The sequence below is a fragment of the Passer domesticus genome, chromosome Z (assembly GCF_036417665.1).
Source record: "Passer domesticus isolate bPasDom1 chromosome Z, bPasDom1.hap1, whole genome shotgun sequence".
In the NCBI taxonomy this organism is placed as follows: Eukaryota; Metazoa; Chordata; class Aves; order Passeriformes; family Passeridae; genus Passer; species Passer domesticus.
In genome coordinates, this window is record NC_087512.1 from 46,412,659 (window position 1) to 46,427,457 (window position 14,799).

Below are 14,799 nucleotides of genomic sequence, written 5' to 3' on the forward strand. Positions count from 1 at the left end.
ATTCCAGTCTCCACTTTGGAAGGAAAAGGAGATGCCAAAGGAGTGTGAGGCACTAGCATGTCCAGAGCAGCGGTAGTGTCACCTTTTAGAGGGAGAGTGAGCTTTGCCAGCTCCCCATGTACCATCACTTGGTGATGATAACACCTGCTGGTGCCCAGAAACTTATTCTGCAGGGTCTGGGGAGTTTCCCTGTCAGTGGTGGGACACTGAGGTTTTATGTCCTCTCATGCTGGCTCGAAGCTTTCTGTGGAGGTCTGAGTGGTGCTTAGGGTAATTTCTCAAGTTCATGACTACTTTTGACATGCGAGTGCCAGCAAGAGTGCTCAGCTGCATTGCTTTGTAATGTCAGGGTGTTGAGGACTGTGTGAAATTTTTTGCTACATCTGCTTTCCTTCTGCCTGTGCTACAGGCTCTTTAAAGGAAAACTTCATGTACTCTGTGCCTAATGGCCTGTTTATTTCTTCAGAGGTACCACTGGTACCAGGCAGTTATTACCCTGCTTACAGTATCCGATTATGAAAGTTGTGGGGATAAGCAGAGAAAAAAACCCCAGACCATAATGCCAAAAGCCTTTCTAGCTGGGCTGTGTGCAGTAGTCCAGAGCAGTGCTAATGATTGTGTTAAAGTCTGTTACAAGTCATCTGGGCTTGAGCCTCTTGCTGGATTTATTGAGGAGCTGAAAAGCTGGCTGGTGACCACTTGTTCTGTGCGATTCCTTGAAGCTGTAGCTGGTTTTGTGCATTCTCACCTACACGATCAGACCTATGTGAAGAGAAGTATTGACCTCCTAACCTCATGCCTGTCCTGAGTGCCTCCTCTGTCTTTATACTTGCAGTAGATGGAAAGCAGCACTTCTGGTCCTTCCTCCTTGCTGCCTGACCACTACTTCCAGTTCATTTCTCACAACAGTGACATGCCCTTTCATTTTCCCCTTCTGACTAATGCTGGGGGAGAATCCTCTCTATTTTCCCTCTTGTTTTACTTTGCATCTTCATTCTTCTGTTTTCTTCCCGGGTCTATGTTAGATTTTTACTCACCTGTTGCGCTGTTATCTTTGGTACCCCCTGGGGCTCCTCATGTTTCTGAACCCTTGTTCCTATGGTCTTCAGGAGAGTTTTTGTGCTCTGTAATTCAGGTGTAGGATTTGGAGTTGTAGGATGGTGTTGCCAGGATGTGAAGTATCCTTCAGATTCTTTATATGATGCAGAACAGTCTGAAGAGCCCTTTGGAATGTATTTGGTTTGTACAGTGCTCTTGGGCACGTGGTACAGTTCTTGGGTCTCTCCCATGCAGCTCCAGGAGTTGGACTTCAATGATCCCTGTGTCCCTTTCAGTTCAGGATATTCTATATTGTATAGTCCATGCAGGTGAAGTGGACTGGTGGTAGCACTTTGTTGAAGTACTGCCTGATCTGTGGCCTGGTTTTGATGTACAGAGCTGCTGGAGAAGGTTGTCTGGGATGAGCCATTGCAGAGCAGTCTTTAAGATTAACCTTTCTGACCCTGAGTCTTTAGTATCAGAAGTTTATAGGCAATGTGCTTCCAGTAAATTCCTCCAAGCAGCCTGTTCTGCTTTTGGCAGTCAGGCAGGCTTCTTAGATCAGCACACATGCACAGTTTGCCCCAGTGCTGAGGTTAGAGTTATCTGCTGGCTCAAGACTGACCAGATGTTTGAGCGTAGCTGGAAGCCTGTTCTCTTACTTAGACATGCAAAGGCTACCTCTTCCTGTCTGTGCAGACAGACACCGCTTGTATCCATTGTTCCAGTAAGTACTGTGCCACCAGTGGGGTGCTGTAGGCTGTGCCCGCTGCTGGTGTAAAGTGAGTTGAAAGGATTCAAGCAGGATCGATGTTGTCCCATCTGCTCTTCTGTCCTGTGGGAACACCACAAGCCTGTATTGAGGTATCTCAGGTGATGCTGTGAAGTATTTTCCAGCAGAACAAATTTAAATCTGATTGTGACTTCCTGATGGCTGTGGGTTTGGAGAGGCTTTAAAAGCCAATTTTTAAAAATATGCTTTTTTTATCCCTCTGTGTTTACTTTATCAAGTGAATACCTTGAAACCACAGGCCTGCAGAATTTTTTTCTCACTTATTTTCCAAGGTATTGCACACTCTTTTCTGCTACTCAAGAAAGAGTATTGGACCATGAGGGGTCTTTACTGGGTGTCTGTCTGCCATGTGAAAAAAATTTTTTCTGCCTGTTCCAGCAGGTCTGCCTGCCAGCTGTGTTTTGTGTTACTCATTTTCTTGGTGTCTTGCTGTTGTGTTATAATCCCAGCTGTCAACCAAACATTGCAGTCATTAAATTCCCATTCCATGCAAGAGAGGTTGCAAGAGAGTACTGGAAGGGTGAATTGTTGGGTTCAGATAATGACAACTTAATAGCTAAAGCAAAGTCATGCACACAAGCAAAGCAAAACAAGGAATTAATGCATCACTTCCCAGGGCAGGCAGGTGTTCAGCCATCCCCAGGAAAGCAGGCTCTATCACGCGTAGCAGTGACTTGAGAAGACAAACCCCATCATTCTGAACGTCCTCTCTCTTCTTCCCCCATCCTCCCCAGCTTTTTGTGCTGAGGATGATGCCATATGGTATGGAATATTGCTTTGGTCAGTTAGGGTCAGCTCTCCTGGCTATATCCCCTCCCAGTATCTTGTGCACCCTGAGCATGTATGCTCGCAATCGTACGACAGGGAGAAAAGGCCTTGACTCTGTGCAAGCATTGCTCAGCACTAACAAAAACATCTCTATAATATCAGCACCGTTTTCAGCACAAATCCAAAACTCAGCCCCATACCAGCCACTGTGAAGAAAATGAACTCCACCCCAACCAAAACCAGCATAGTCAAATGGGAAGTTCACCCATGATGCTGCACCACCTTCTAAGTGTCACAGCAGTTTCTTTGATGAAAGGTGCCTTGCTGTGCTGAAGTGAGAGGTGAAAGTGACAGAAATCCTGCTGTCCTGCTTAGCTTCAGCAAGTGGTGCCAATTTTTGACTTGATGAAAGGCAGAAGTTGGGTAAGTATTGTGCCTGAATCATGGTGTGCTAGGGCTGTGCTCTGCTGCTGCTTTTGGTAGATACCCAGATGATGTATCAGGTTGAGAAGACACAGTGTTACCTTTCAGGAGGAGAAAGCCCAAGACAGTATTCTTATGTTTTTATTTCATGAAAATGGAATCTTTACCTCAGGACCCGAGAAAAACAATGGTCAAAGAGGACTTTATGTGAGCAAAGTCACTTTAGGAAAAGTCCCTGCTGGCAAGCTGCTAAGCCAGGTGACCTGCTGGCTTGGCAGCATGTTTTTCTTAAGCCCTCTGCTCCAGTGGCCTGGCATAAATGTGTGTACTTACTCAGCTGTGTCTCCCTTTCTCCCAGCAAAATGAGCTGAACTCCTTCCTGTGGACAATCAAGAGAGATCCCCCATCTTATTTCTTTGGCACCATCCATGTCCCATACACGCGTGTCTGGGATTTTATCCCAGAGAACTCCAAGAAAGCCTTCCAGCAGAGCCACATCGTGTACTTTGAGCTGGATCTCACTGACCCCTACACCATCTCAGCTCTCACCAGCTGCCAACTCCTGCCGCAGGGGAAGAACCTCCAAGATGTGTTGCCCCGAGACATCTACCGCCGGCTGAAGCGGCACCTGGAGTATGTCAAGCTGATGATGCCATCCTGGATGACCCCAGACCAACGGGGCAAAGGGCTGTATGCAGACTACCTCTTCAATGCCATTGCTGGCAACTGGGAGCAGAAGAGGCCAGTCTGGGTGATGCTGATGGTGAACTCCCTGACAGAGGTAGACATCAAGTCACGAGGTGTGCCTGTTCTGGATCTGTTCCTGGCCCAGGAAGCAGAGCGGCTGAGGAAGCAAACGGGCGCTGTGGAGAAAGTAGAAGAGCAATGCCACCCGCTCAATGGGCTGAACTTCTCCCAGGTGAGATGGAGTGGTGTGCAGGGTGCCAGGCTAGCTGCTGAGCTGGATGTCACAGCAGAAACAGCATGGTCTGGGGTGTGGGTTAAGTGACTTCTACCTAGAGACTTGTGTCTGCTCCCTGCAGCCCGTGCCTCTGCCTGCATCCTCAGGCGAATTTGCTAGCACAGGATCAGGCCAGAGCTGAATTCATCCAGGTCTGGCCTGGGAAGACCCCTGTTCTCTTCCTTGGGCATGTTCTATGCTCAGAGACCTTTGGATGTGTGCTCTCCAACTCTGACTGGGCTGCCCTGCAGGAGCTCAGGACAGGCTGGGGCTCAGTCTCCAAACTTGTTTTTGTAATACCAAGTTAAAAAGAATGAGGTGATTACTTGGGGAAAGCAGGGGTGCTGTGAGTTGTGCTGAGAAGTAATTGCTGGTTGGAAAGCATCACAGTGAATATTTTGATGCCCTCAGAAACAGGGGCCTATCATCTGCAATGGGAAAAGTATTTTTTGTTTGTTGTGGTTTTTTTTTTTCCCTTTCTTTGTTACTAGGTGAGGGTCAGCACAGCACAGCTTTCTTCAGGGAGCTGCACTGACTAGTGCAGGCCCTGGTGCAAATGCCTTTGTGTCTGCAAACCTGTTGGAGTTCAGCACTGTTTTTCATGCAGCAGAATGACCTCTACATTTTCCATGAAGTGCTCCTCTCTGAACAAAATACTCCAGGCAGTAGTGTCTGTTGTTGTCTCTGCCCAGTGGGATCACAGGCATAACATTGCTGTCTGACGTGGGGTACCTTTGCTGCAGGGTGGTGCTAGTTTGGGGAGTGGAGTGGCATTTGCTTAGTAATAATCAAGGCTTGCATTTTGCAGTATGCCCTAGAAGCACAATATGGAGGACCTTTAGTCATAGGGCTGGGGAGTTTTGACTGATACTCAACCTTCTCCCCTGCATCCTGAAGCCTGTCCTGTCGCTGATGCACGGTTTGGAAGGGAAAGAGCAGAAGGCAAGTGCAGCACAGCAAGGGCAGGGACAGCAGCCCTGGACAAATGTCTGAAGTGCTGTGATCCCCCCTAGACAGCGTTGGTGTGGGGACCGTTGTGCAGGGAATAGCACAGCAGCCTAGTGTGCATCACTTGAGCAGTTCTTAACTGCCTGCAGGCCTTCTGCACTTCTCTTTTCCATTGTTTGGAGCTGGGCAACCTCATTTGCATCTCCAGTAACTTGCTTAACACGGTGCTTTGAATCCTTATGCTGTTGCTGTTTGCTCACAGATAGATAACCTGGGAATAGGCTGGGAAGTCCCTCCTTTTCCAACTCTTACCTGGTTGAGGATTTATAAGCATTATTGCCCATGTTTTTCTTTTGCTGGCATTGCCCCTATAGTTTATGATAGAAGTGGAAGTGTGGGCATTTTTCTCCACTGCCTTTTAAGAAAGTGGTAGGGAGACTGAGATATGTTGACTGCAAATGATATCCCTGCTAAGCTCATGTAAATGTTGACTCTTAGGCCTTCACAGTTTTCTACAAAGAGCAGCTGGTTTTGTGCTGTTTAGCAGATGGGATAAATACCAAGTGATCCATGGCAAGGGACACAGAACTGCAATATCCAGAATTGCCCAGCCTTCTGAAAAGGCCAGAGAGACAAAAACTTCAGGAGAATCTAGCCTCTAGTTAGGAAAATCATACCCTTTGGTTGCCCCATGGTGAGTGGAGATGTGCATTTGCATCATGAAGGCTGCAGCTCCTTCCCTACCTTCTCACTTCCTAGGGAAGGGGTACGCTGTCCCTTGAGGGAGAAGGTCTGGAGCAGCTACTGCACTGCATATTCATACCTCCACTGCTGCCCACTACTAGATTTCCAATACAGGCAGCTCAAGGAAAAGGAAAACCAGAGGCAGATTATTTTTGTGCTTCTAAGCCAATTTCATGTCTGTTTCAGAAACTGACTTGTGAACTCTCATGGTTGGCAGTTGTGTAAGTCTTTGATTTCAGAGCTCGCTTGTCAGGTTGTTCAGGCAGTAGAGTTAATTACGTGTTTAATAGAAACAAAACAAAGAATTTGAAGTAGGCTCTTTGGAAAATATTTTCTTTAGTGTGCTGCTGTTTGGAAACCCCCAGCATTGGGCCACTTCTGTGCAAACACACAGGCATGACTTAGAAACTTCTGTTGGGGAAAGTGGAACAAAACCCATAAGAAAGAGTCTAAAACTGTACAAGAAATATCATAGAATCACAGAATGGCCTGAGTTGGAAGGGACCTCGAAGATCACTTAATTCCATTCCTTCTGCCATGGGCAGGGACACCTTTCACCGAGACCAGGTTGCTCAGAGCCCCATTCAACCTGGCCTCAAACACTTCCAGGAATGGGGCATCCTGCTTCTCTGGGCAACCTGTGCCAGTGCCTTACCACTCTCACAGTAAATAACTTCTTCCTATTATCTAACCTAAACCCACTCTCTTTCACTCTGAAGCCATTGCCCCTTGTCCCTTGTAAAAAGTCTTGTAGGCTTCTTTCCCATACTGGAAGGTGCATTATAGGTCACCCCAAAGCATTTTCTTTTCCAGAGTGAGCAATCCAAATTGCCTCAGCCTTTTTCTATAGGAGAGGTGCTCCTTTCTTCTAATCCATCTTGGTTGCCTCTTCTGGACGTATGCCAACACATCTGTGGTGCTGGGACCCCAGAGCTGGGTGCAAGGTTCCAGGGATCTCAGCAGAGCAGAGGGGCAGAATCCCCTCCCTCCCCTGCTGCCCACGCTGCTTTGGATGCAGCCCAGGACACGTTTGGCTTTCTGGGCTGGGAGTGCCCATGGCTGGGTCATGTCCAGCCTCTCAGCCACCAGCATCCCCAAGTCGTCTCCCCAGGCTGCTCTCCATCTGTTCATACCCAGGGATTGCCCTGACCCAGGTGCAGCACCTGGCACTTAGTCTTGTTAAGCTGCATGAGATTCCTGTGGACCCACTTGTCAAGTTTGTCCAGGTCCCTCTGGATGTCATCTAGGGAGATGCTTCTTTTCTTACAGCAGAATCACAGAGAAATTATTTACTTAGCAGAGAAGCAAGTTCAGTGTTTTCAGTTTGTTTCTGCATAGGGTTTGCTTTTTCTTTCACATCCAAAATTATTCTTCTGGCTGGTAAGGCAGACTCCCAAGCCACTCCAAACCATACAATGTTACTGGCTAGGTCCCTGTTTTTATCCATTCTATTGACCAAGGCCTTGTTGGTGTATGTTATTTCAGGTGAAGGTCTGGAACAGTTTATTGTTCCCCAGGCACAATGCTCAGTTACTGGAAAGTACAGACAAACCCAAATTAGGAACTTCCTTCTCCCTGAGAAGAGAAAACAGTAAAAATGAAAAAAAAAAGCCAAAAAACCCCACATAAAACAGCCAACAGTGCCTGTCAAGGGGCTCTTTTTCTTTGGGCTTTTGAACCAAAGATTTTTGGTTTATGACTCTCTTATGTTACCTGCCAAATCTCTCTGTTCACGCTCAGCTCAGGCTGTCTGCCCACACTGCCAAATCATAAAAGCATCATTTTTTTTCAGTACACAGTGATGTGTACACAATCTGTGAAATGCTTTACTGCCTTTTCAGTCCCTCCCTCTTGTGGTATTCACATTCTCTGAACAGAGAGAGACATAATTCTCTGTCCCAGGATTTTTTCCTGGGGAAGGCAGTGGGAAAGCTCAGAGAAAGAAGGAGGAAAACAATTCTTATCTCTACTTGCTGCTCTTGTTGTTTGGCACATGTGGACTGTGTTATGGAAATTGTTTACCCAAAGGGATTTGTTAATTGGACTCTGCTGATGGTTGTTTGGACTGATTGACCAGTTGGATCAAAGCTATGTCGTAACTGTCTGAAAGGGTCATGGGTTTTTCTTTAGTATAGTATAGTTTTAGTATAGAGTATAGTAGTAGTATAGCTTACTAAAGCATTTCTTCAGCCTTCTGAATCATAGAATCAGAGCACATTATTCCCCGGATGGGGGTCGCTTTTCTATGATACTCTCTTGTTCCAAGATCTGTGTAACTTCAGGAGTATGCAAAGATTAGTGTGTCTCCATGCCAGCGCCATGGTGTTTATTTTTCCTCTTGCATGCTGTTTCCATCCTAGTTTGTCTTACAGACTTGTTCTCCCACTCCACCTTCTTGGCTAGGTAGTGCCTCTCTTGTCACAATACCCTGCATAGGTCTCGTTCCTAGCTGTGTCTGGGCTTTGTAGCTATGTATGATCTGCCACTGCTGACTTCCAGCATGGAGTCAGTTCCTCCCAACTCTTCCTTTATAGTCATGCATGTGCTTACATGTTTGCTGTATTGCGGGCATTAGTGCTCCAGCACAAAACAGCTTTACTGTTGGCTTCCGTAGTGTCATGAACATCAGCTTAATACTGGCTCAGATGATAAGCAAGTGTTGCCCCTTGTACTGTGCCAGACACTTGCTTTGGTATGCTAAGGTGATGTCCAGGCTGTATTCCTCACAAACTGGTCTCTGCTTGAACACAAGAAGGTTAGACTTATGTCTCTGTCTGTCCCATGGTTAAGTGTTTAATCACTGTCGAGCCATCACTGCTTCCTAGCCATGACCCTGGCCAGTTTGGCTTTTTCAATACTGGGGCACTTGGTAGAAGATTCTTTTACCTGTTCTTGATTTGAAAATTTTTTCTCCACATGACTTTCCTGTGGTTATACCTTGTCACAGCATTCTTCCTAACTGAGTGTCTGATTACATTGCTGCATATTCAGATGCAGTCTTCAGAGCTGCTTGGGATGCAGTAGGAAGCTGGGAGCCACTAAGGGCTGACTGCTCATGAAATCCTGGCTCCTGTTGCCAGTGTTCTGGCTGTGAGGTGACAATTAATGCTTGACATTGCCTGTCCATGGGGACGCCAACTATTGTCAGCGATGAAAGAGGCAGGAACAACTGAGGGTTGATTAGAAGCTATTTATTTAGAGTGTCTGACGTAGTTGCATTTAGGAAGGTCAACCTCAGAAGACAAGATAATGGAGAAGACATACTAATATATACCCCTGACTATAGTCCTTCCGTGTCCTATCCAACTAAGCAACAATTTTACTACCTTATATGGAAACATAGCTTACCAATCACTAACAATGTTACCTTATATGAAACTATGACACAGTCTTCATTAACATAACAATTCCACAATCCTCTAGGAGAAAGCCCTTAACAAGCTACTTAAGTAATGCACTTTAGCTTAGTGTATTCAACTGTAACTTTGATCAACCTATAATATTATGTCATGCCTAAACTGGCAGGTTCTTTAGTTCAACAACAGCATCCATCTTGATGGTACCCACCCAACTCTCCATACCAGGTCTAGACATTCTCTCTCTTCAGCACTTGGCATCCCATGGTTTCAGGTTGATAACTTTTGTATAGTCAGGCTAACCAATTCACTGTCAGTCCCTGCCGGTCCAACTCCCACATCTGCCCCTTTCTGCTGGGCAATAAAAGTTCCTTACAAAGATTTTTGTAAAATCTTCTGTGAAGAACTCACTAAATGTGGTAATAACATCAACACAACAACCATTACAAGAACTAACAATCATGACTTAACCATTGATAACAACCAACTAATAAGCCACAACCTTTAAACAGTCTGTTCAACCAGTTCTTGACATTTTCTACTTGTAGTTTCTCAACTCCTTCCTTTAATAGATGGATGCTCCAGTGACTTGTTATGATCAGACAGATTCATGCAGCATAATCCTTCAAAGTCTTGGCATCCATGCCCTTATGCCAGCAGCAGAAAGTCACCTTTTCTAGCAGAAATCAACCCTGTTATATAGGGTGGCATGCCCAACGCTACTGACATGTGTTAATAGAACCCTTAGTGCAAGGGATGTAGCATTGGTTTGTTGCTCAACCAACACCCCAAACTATCCAATTGTTTTAGTGCTTTTGCTGCATTAATCCAAGATGCCAGTATGGATGCTGCAACTCTTTTTTCTTTGTTTTAATGAATAACCTCATCTTTACCTTCTGATTCAAATTGATGGATCAATCTTTTTTCTTGAGTTTCTCTATTGTGAATTAGTGTGATGTTGGGTGTTAGTACAGTAAGTCTACCCAGGCTACGTGGTCCACCTTTAAACAAACTGTAACGCTCCCTAACTTAAAACAATGTTCCTGAACTTAGGGTGTTGCCTTCCATGGCCTCAGGGTGATCCTGGCTATGACTGGCTCACTGGCCTGGGACCTCCACAGGCTCCAGCCCTGGCACTGAGTGCTTGAAATTCCTGTCATTTCCATCTTCCAGCCAGTCTCTCATATAGCTCATTGCAGATAGAAAAGGAAGCAAAATTTTCTACATTGACAATTTTGTATAACGAGGACATTATTTGTTTATGTTTCTACTCAAAAAACAGCCTTTGCAAGCAACAAAGTGCTGAGAGATTCTTGCTTTTTCCAGCACTTCCAGGATCTCCATTACTGGATTCACTGGATACTGTGAAAACTGTAGACTTCTGCTTAGCAAATACAGCCCTTCTGACATAACAGTAACATCATTTTTGCTGTTTAATTTGTGTACGTACTTGGGTGAAAGGGCCACACTTGATAACCCCTTGTATAAAGTCATTATGTAGGAAAAACCAGTATTTATGGGAAAAGTAGGAAGCAAAGACACCATTGCTTTGTTAACAAGTGCTACATGATTTGTTGGTTGGTTTGGATTTTTTTCCTGTTCTTAAGGAGTTAGAAGTGAAAAAAAAACCCCAAAAAACCCCCAAACAAACAAACAAAAAAAAAACAAAAAAAAAAAAAAAACAAGCAAAAAACAAACAAAAAACCCAACCAAAACCAACAAGCAAACAGAAAAAAAAGAAAACAAACAAACAAAAAAACCAACAAACCACCACTCAAAAAACCCTAGGCTTAAAAAAGCCCCACCTCTAGACAGGTAGAGGCTAAAGAAAACTGTGATTTCTAGACTGTGTACATTCATTAACCTAACACATCTAAACCCCAAAAATATAAAGTGTTAGTCAATACTAGTGTGCAATACACATCAATCCCATCAAAACATGTGGAAACAGAATCTGTTTCTATTACTGGTGTAACAAAAAAAAAAAAATCACAAAATTTCACTTTAGTAAAAGCTGATGTAAACCTAATTAAAAATGAATAAAAAATCACCCCATATATTTTAAGCATAAATTACCTCTGAAATAAGTATTTCAAAAACCCAAAAAGACTCAAGCATTTAAAATAACAGCTGTGGTAACAAAAAGCATCCAACAATTAAGCACCTTACCTAGACTGTCTGAAAATCTATCTACAATAAAACTTCTAAAACCCCAACAAATACCAATTACCACTTCCACAATACATCGCCAACAATATTTGCATCTTATGCTTCTGCTCCCCTGGACAGATGTGGAGGGGGTTCTTGCTGTACTTGATTGGCCAGTTATAATAGTTCTCTTTAATTTCTGGTATGATGAGGCCAGATTTGGCAGTTCCATTCACAAAACCTTGGTTCAGGCTCACCTTTGACAAGAACAATAATGGAGAATCTCAAAGAAAGAAAAAGCAAGGAAGGGCACACAGTACAAAATCTGTAAAGAGTATATTAGATTCTGTAATTTAGGTCCAGATTTGGAGCAGAACAAGGTAAAGAGCTGCTGCTTGATGAAGGAGCAGGTGGAGGAGCAGAGCATTTTATTGCTAAACAAGTTGGATGGGACACTGCTTCCAATTTGCTGCCCCATGGGTGTAACTTCAATACTTATTTGTTAGGATTAGCCTTCTTTCCTCACGTGATGGGAACATCAGAGTTTTGTGCACTGAACTGGAGCTGGAACAACTGAATTGATCCTATATGCATCTTTAGCTCCTGGAGTCTGTCACCTAGATTTGTTTTTGTTTTCAGTTTGTGTGTAAACAAACCTGCAGTCTCTATGTCTAGACATCAGGGATGGGGAATGAGCTGGCTGTGGGAACCAAAATAACTAACGCTTTGCCTATCTATTGCAATAACTACAGTTCAATTAAGTTATTTTTAACTGTCTGGGGATTTCAGGGCTCATCCCTCAGTGAAAGTGGCATTCAGTGATGATATGCTGCCTCTGCATTCAGGAGGGTGGGGGATTTGTTTCAAACAGCCTGGTCTCTGTGGTAGGGCTTTGAAATCCCAAACTGCAAACTTTGTTCCTTGCACTTGCACTCCATATGCCTATCAGCTAGCTGGATTTTCTCATTAAAAATGCCCTTAGCTCAGCATGTTACACAGCAGAAACAGAAGATGTCAGATGGCAAATGTGGCTTCTGTCCTTGTTGCTCCCAGGGAGGTTCCTTTTGAGTGTCTGGCTGCCACTTTTACAGTGTGAGCATGCCAGTGCACTTTCGTTTTTACTCAGTGAGCAAGGGTGGGACAATGAAATTTGTGCACTGCTCTGAGAGCTCTTGTGACTGGGTTATCCTGCTAACTTCTGGCAAGTGACTAGACTGGGTTATCCTGCTGTCCTCAGACAGGTAGTGCTGAACTGGTGGGCTGGTTGGCAGGTGCGCTGTGTGTCACTTGAGATCCCCCAGCTTTGGGTGAGGGCTGTTGCTGCAGAGGAGTATAGCCCTGTCAGCAGGCTGAGGGATGCCAGCCATCGTGGCCACTCAAGTTAGCACACAGAACCTCTGAGCAGAATGCTTTTTGGAACAGCTCAGCCAAAAGTAAGGAGTGTGGAGCAGGGCAGATATATGGCCTTGGCTTAGTCAGCTGTTCAGGAGTTGAGTGTCCCTGCGTGAAGCTTTGTTCTGCATGTTCTCAAGTTCTCATAGAATTACAGTGATGGATCACGGTGGTCTGATTCTGTGGCTCTGTCAGATGCCTGATCCCAAGAGCTCACTAATTGCCATTAGAGAACCCAAAGCATGGGACTGTGGCTGCCAACTTCTCCCTTGGACAAAAGGGTTGCAACTGCTCTGGACATGTTATAGACACATGCCTGTGGAAGTTGTGGAAGACAGCTTCCTTTCACACCTGAGAGCTGGACTGCACTCCTATCACCCTCCTGTCCAGTACTGGTGAGATGGTACTTCTGGTACCACTGGACACACTCCAGCACCTCAATATCCTTAATACCAAATACCAACCTTCATATTTGGTACTAAGGATATTGAGGTGCTGGAGTGTGTCCAGTGCAGGGAAACAAGGCTTGTGAAGGGTCTAGGAAACTTGCCTTTTAGAAGTTGCTGAGGTAGCTGGGTTTGTTTACTCATGAGGAGGCCCAGGGCAGACGTGACCCAGACTGGATTGCAAGATCCACAGGGATCTGTGTCGGCTCCTGCATCCCAACTGACATGATTCATGGCAGTGGTTCTGAAGACTGATTTTTACTTTTCATCAACAAAATTAGATGAAAAATAAAGCCCAGCTTTAGTTTTCATCTGTTTGATTTTGTGAAGGTTTGTATTCTACTGCAGAGCCTCTGCTGTACTTGTGTGAACATTTCAGCTGTAACCAGTTTGTCCTTTAATGTTCTTTTTGTTGAGCCTGTCCCAGAAGTGTGCATATTCTGTGTGTTAACTGTTGACTCAGCTCTTCCCAGGCCTAGCAGTGTCTGTCTTATGACATGGCAGTCATGTGTGTGCTTGGTGCAGTGGCATTGTCACAGTCCTCGTCTTTCCTTGTTTGTGCATCTGTGTTTGGCTATGACTCTGTCAGGCACAGCAGTTTTCTGAGCACTCATGCTCAGAAAGGGGTCAAAGTCCTTTTTACTCACACTACTTCCCAGGGAAGAAAAAGTGTTGCTGTTGTTGTTGGTCCAGTCTCTGTTTGGTCCCTGGTCAAGATGAACATGCAAGCCAACTTACATGTTCTTTCTCATCTGTATTTTTAGGCCTTCTAAGTACTGTTTCTGTTCCCCATGTCTCCAGTATGTGAAGTGTTTTGTATTTCTCTAAATTCCTACTGCCATACAATCTCTTGAGAAAACTATTCATTGATGCCGTTGTCTTACTGCAGAAAACTTGCAGAACACTATCAAGATTTTTTTGGAAAGGGTATGGTTTCCATTATACTTATTGACTTAAAGTGTTTATATCCTATAATTATTTGCAATAATCTTCATGAAGGCTTTTATTAGGTAATTTGAAAGGTTGATTGCAAGTAGGATGAGGCTGAACATAAGTTTTAAGATAACTGTTTCTGACCTAAGGCAAAAAGGAAGGAGTAGTAACAATTCTTCATTTTTTGTTGATTATAGAGAAAAGATTGGGTTCCTCAATAAAATTCTTATAATCCAGCAAGCTGAGCAGCTATATCCAGCACATCCACACCAGACATCATCCATTTCCAGCATGTCTGGATAAAAGATGCTCAGACACCAAGGTGTATGAACAGTTTCAAAGGGATTAGACAGATGGATGAAGGATAGTCACACCAGGGAAACTCATACATGCCCCAAGTGCTGTCTCTGGCTCAAGACATCACTCAGCTCCTGAAAGCTTGAATTGAGGGCAAGAGCGACTGGAGGGGTTGTTCTGGAGGTTGTAGGCTTCTGCTCCCCTGGGCAGATGTGAATAGTTTGTTCCCAAATTGTAACTGAGATGGGCTTGGAAGCTGATATGGAATGGGTCAGCTGAAGTAAGTTTGGCAGCGTCCCTGCTGGAGCATTCAGATGCCCACATGTTCTCCTTTTCACAGAACTTCTCTTGAGCACGCAGAGGTCACATGTGAACAGTTGAGTATGTGGGGAGCAGTTGACTGTGAAGTCTGAAACCAGGGAGAGGTTTAGGAAGGTTTATCCATGGATCTTGAGAACAGTCCTGTCAATTAAGACCAAATGTATAAGTGTTTAGTCTGCAATTACTGTGATATCAATCCTGTCCTATTACTGTTTAAGGGAAGATTTAGGT

General features: G+C 44.6%; 1 protein-coding gene across 3 annotated transcripts in view; it reads left to right on the forward strand.

The window, feature by feature from the left end:
• TRABD2A (TraB domain containing 2A) overlaps positions 1-14,799 on the forward strand; it is a 98,523-nt gene that overhangs the window by 21,530 nt on the left and 62,194 nt on the right. For all 3 annotated transcript variants that reach the window (XM_064404297.1, XM_064404298.1, XM_064404296.1), the window contains exon 2: positions 3,381-3,941. In XM_064404297.1, the coding sequence (XP_064260367.1) occupies positions 3,381-3,941 (561 nt within the window). The remainder of the gene's footprint in view (positions 1-3,380; positions 3,942-14,799) is intronic.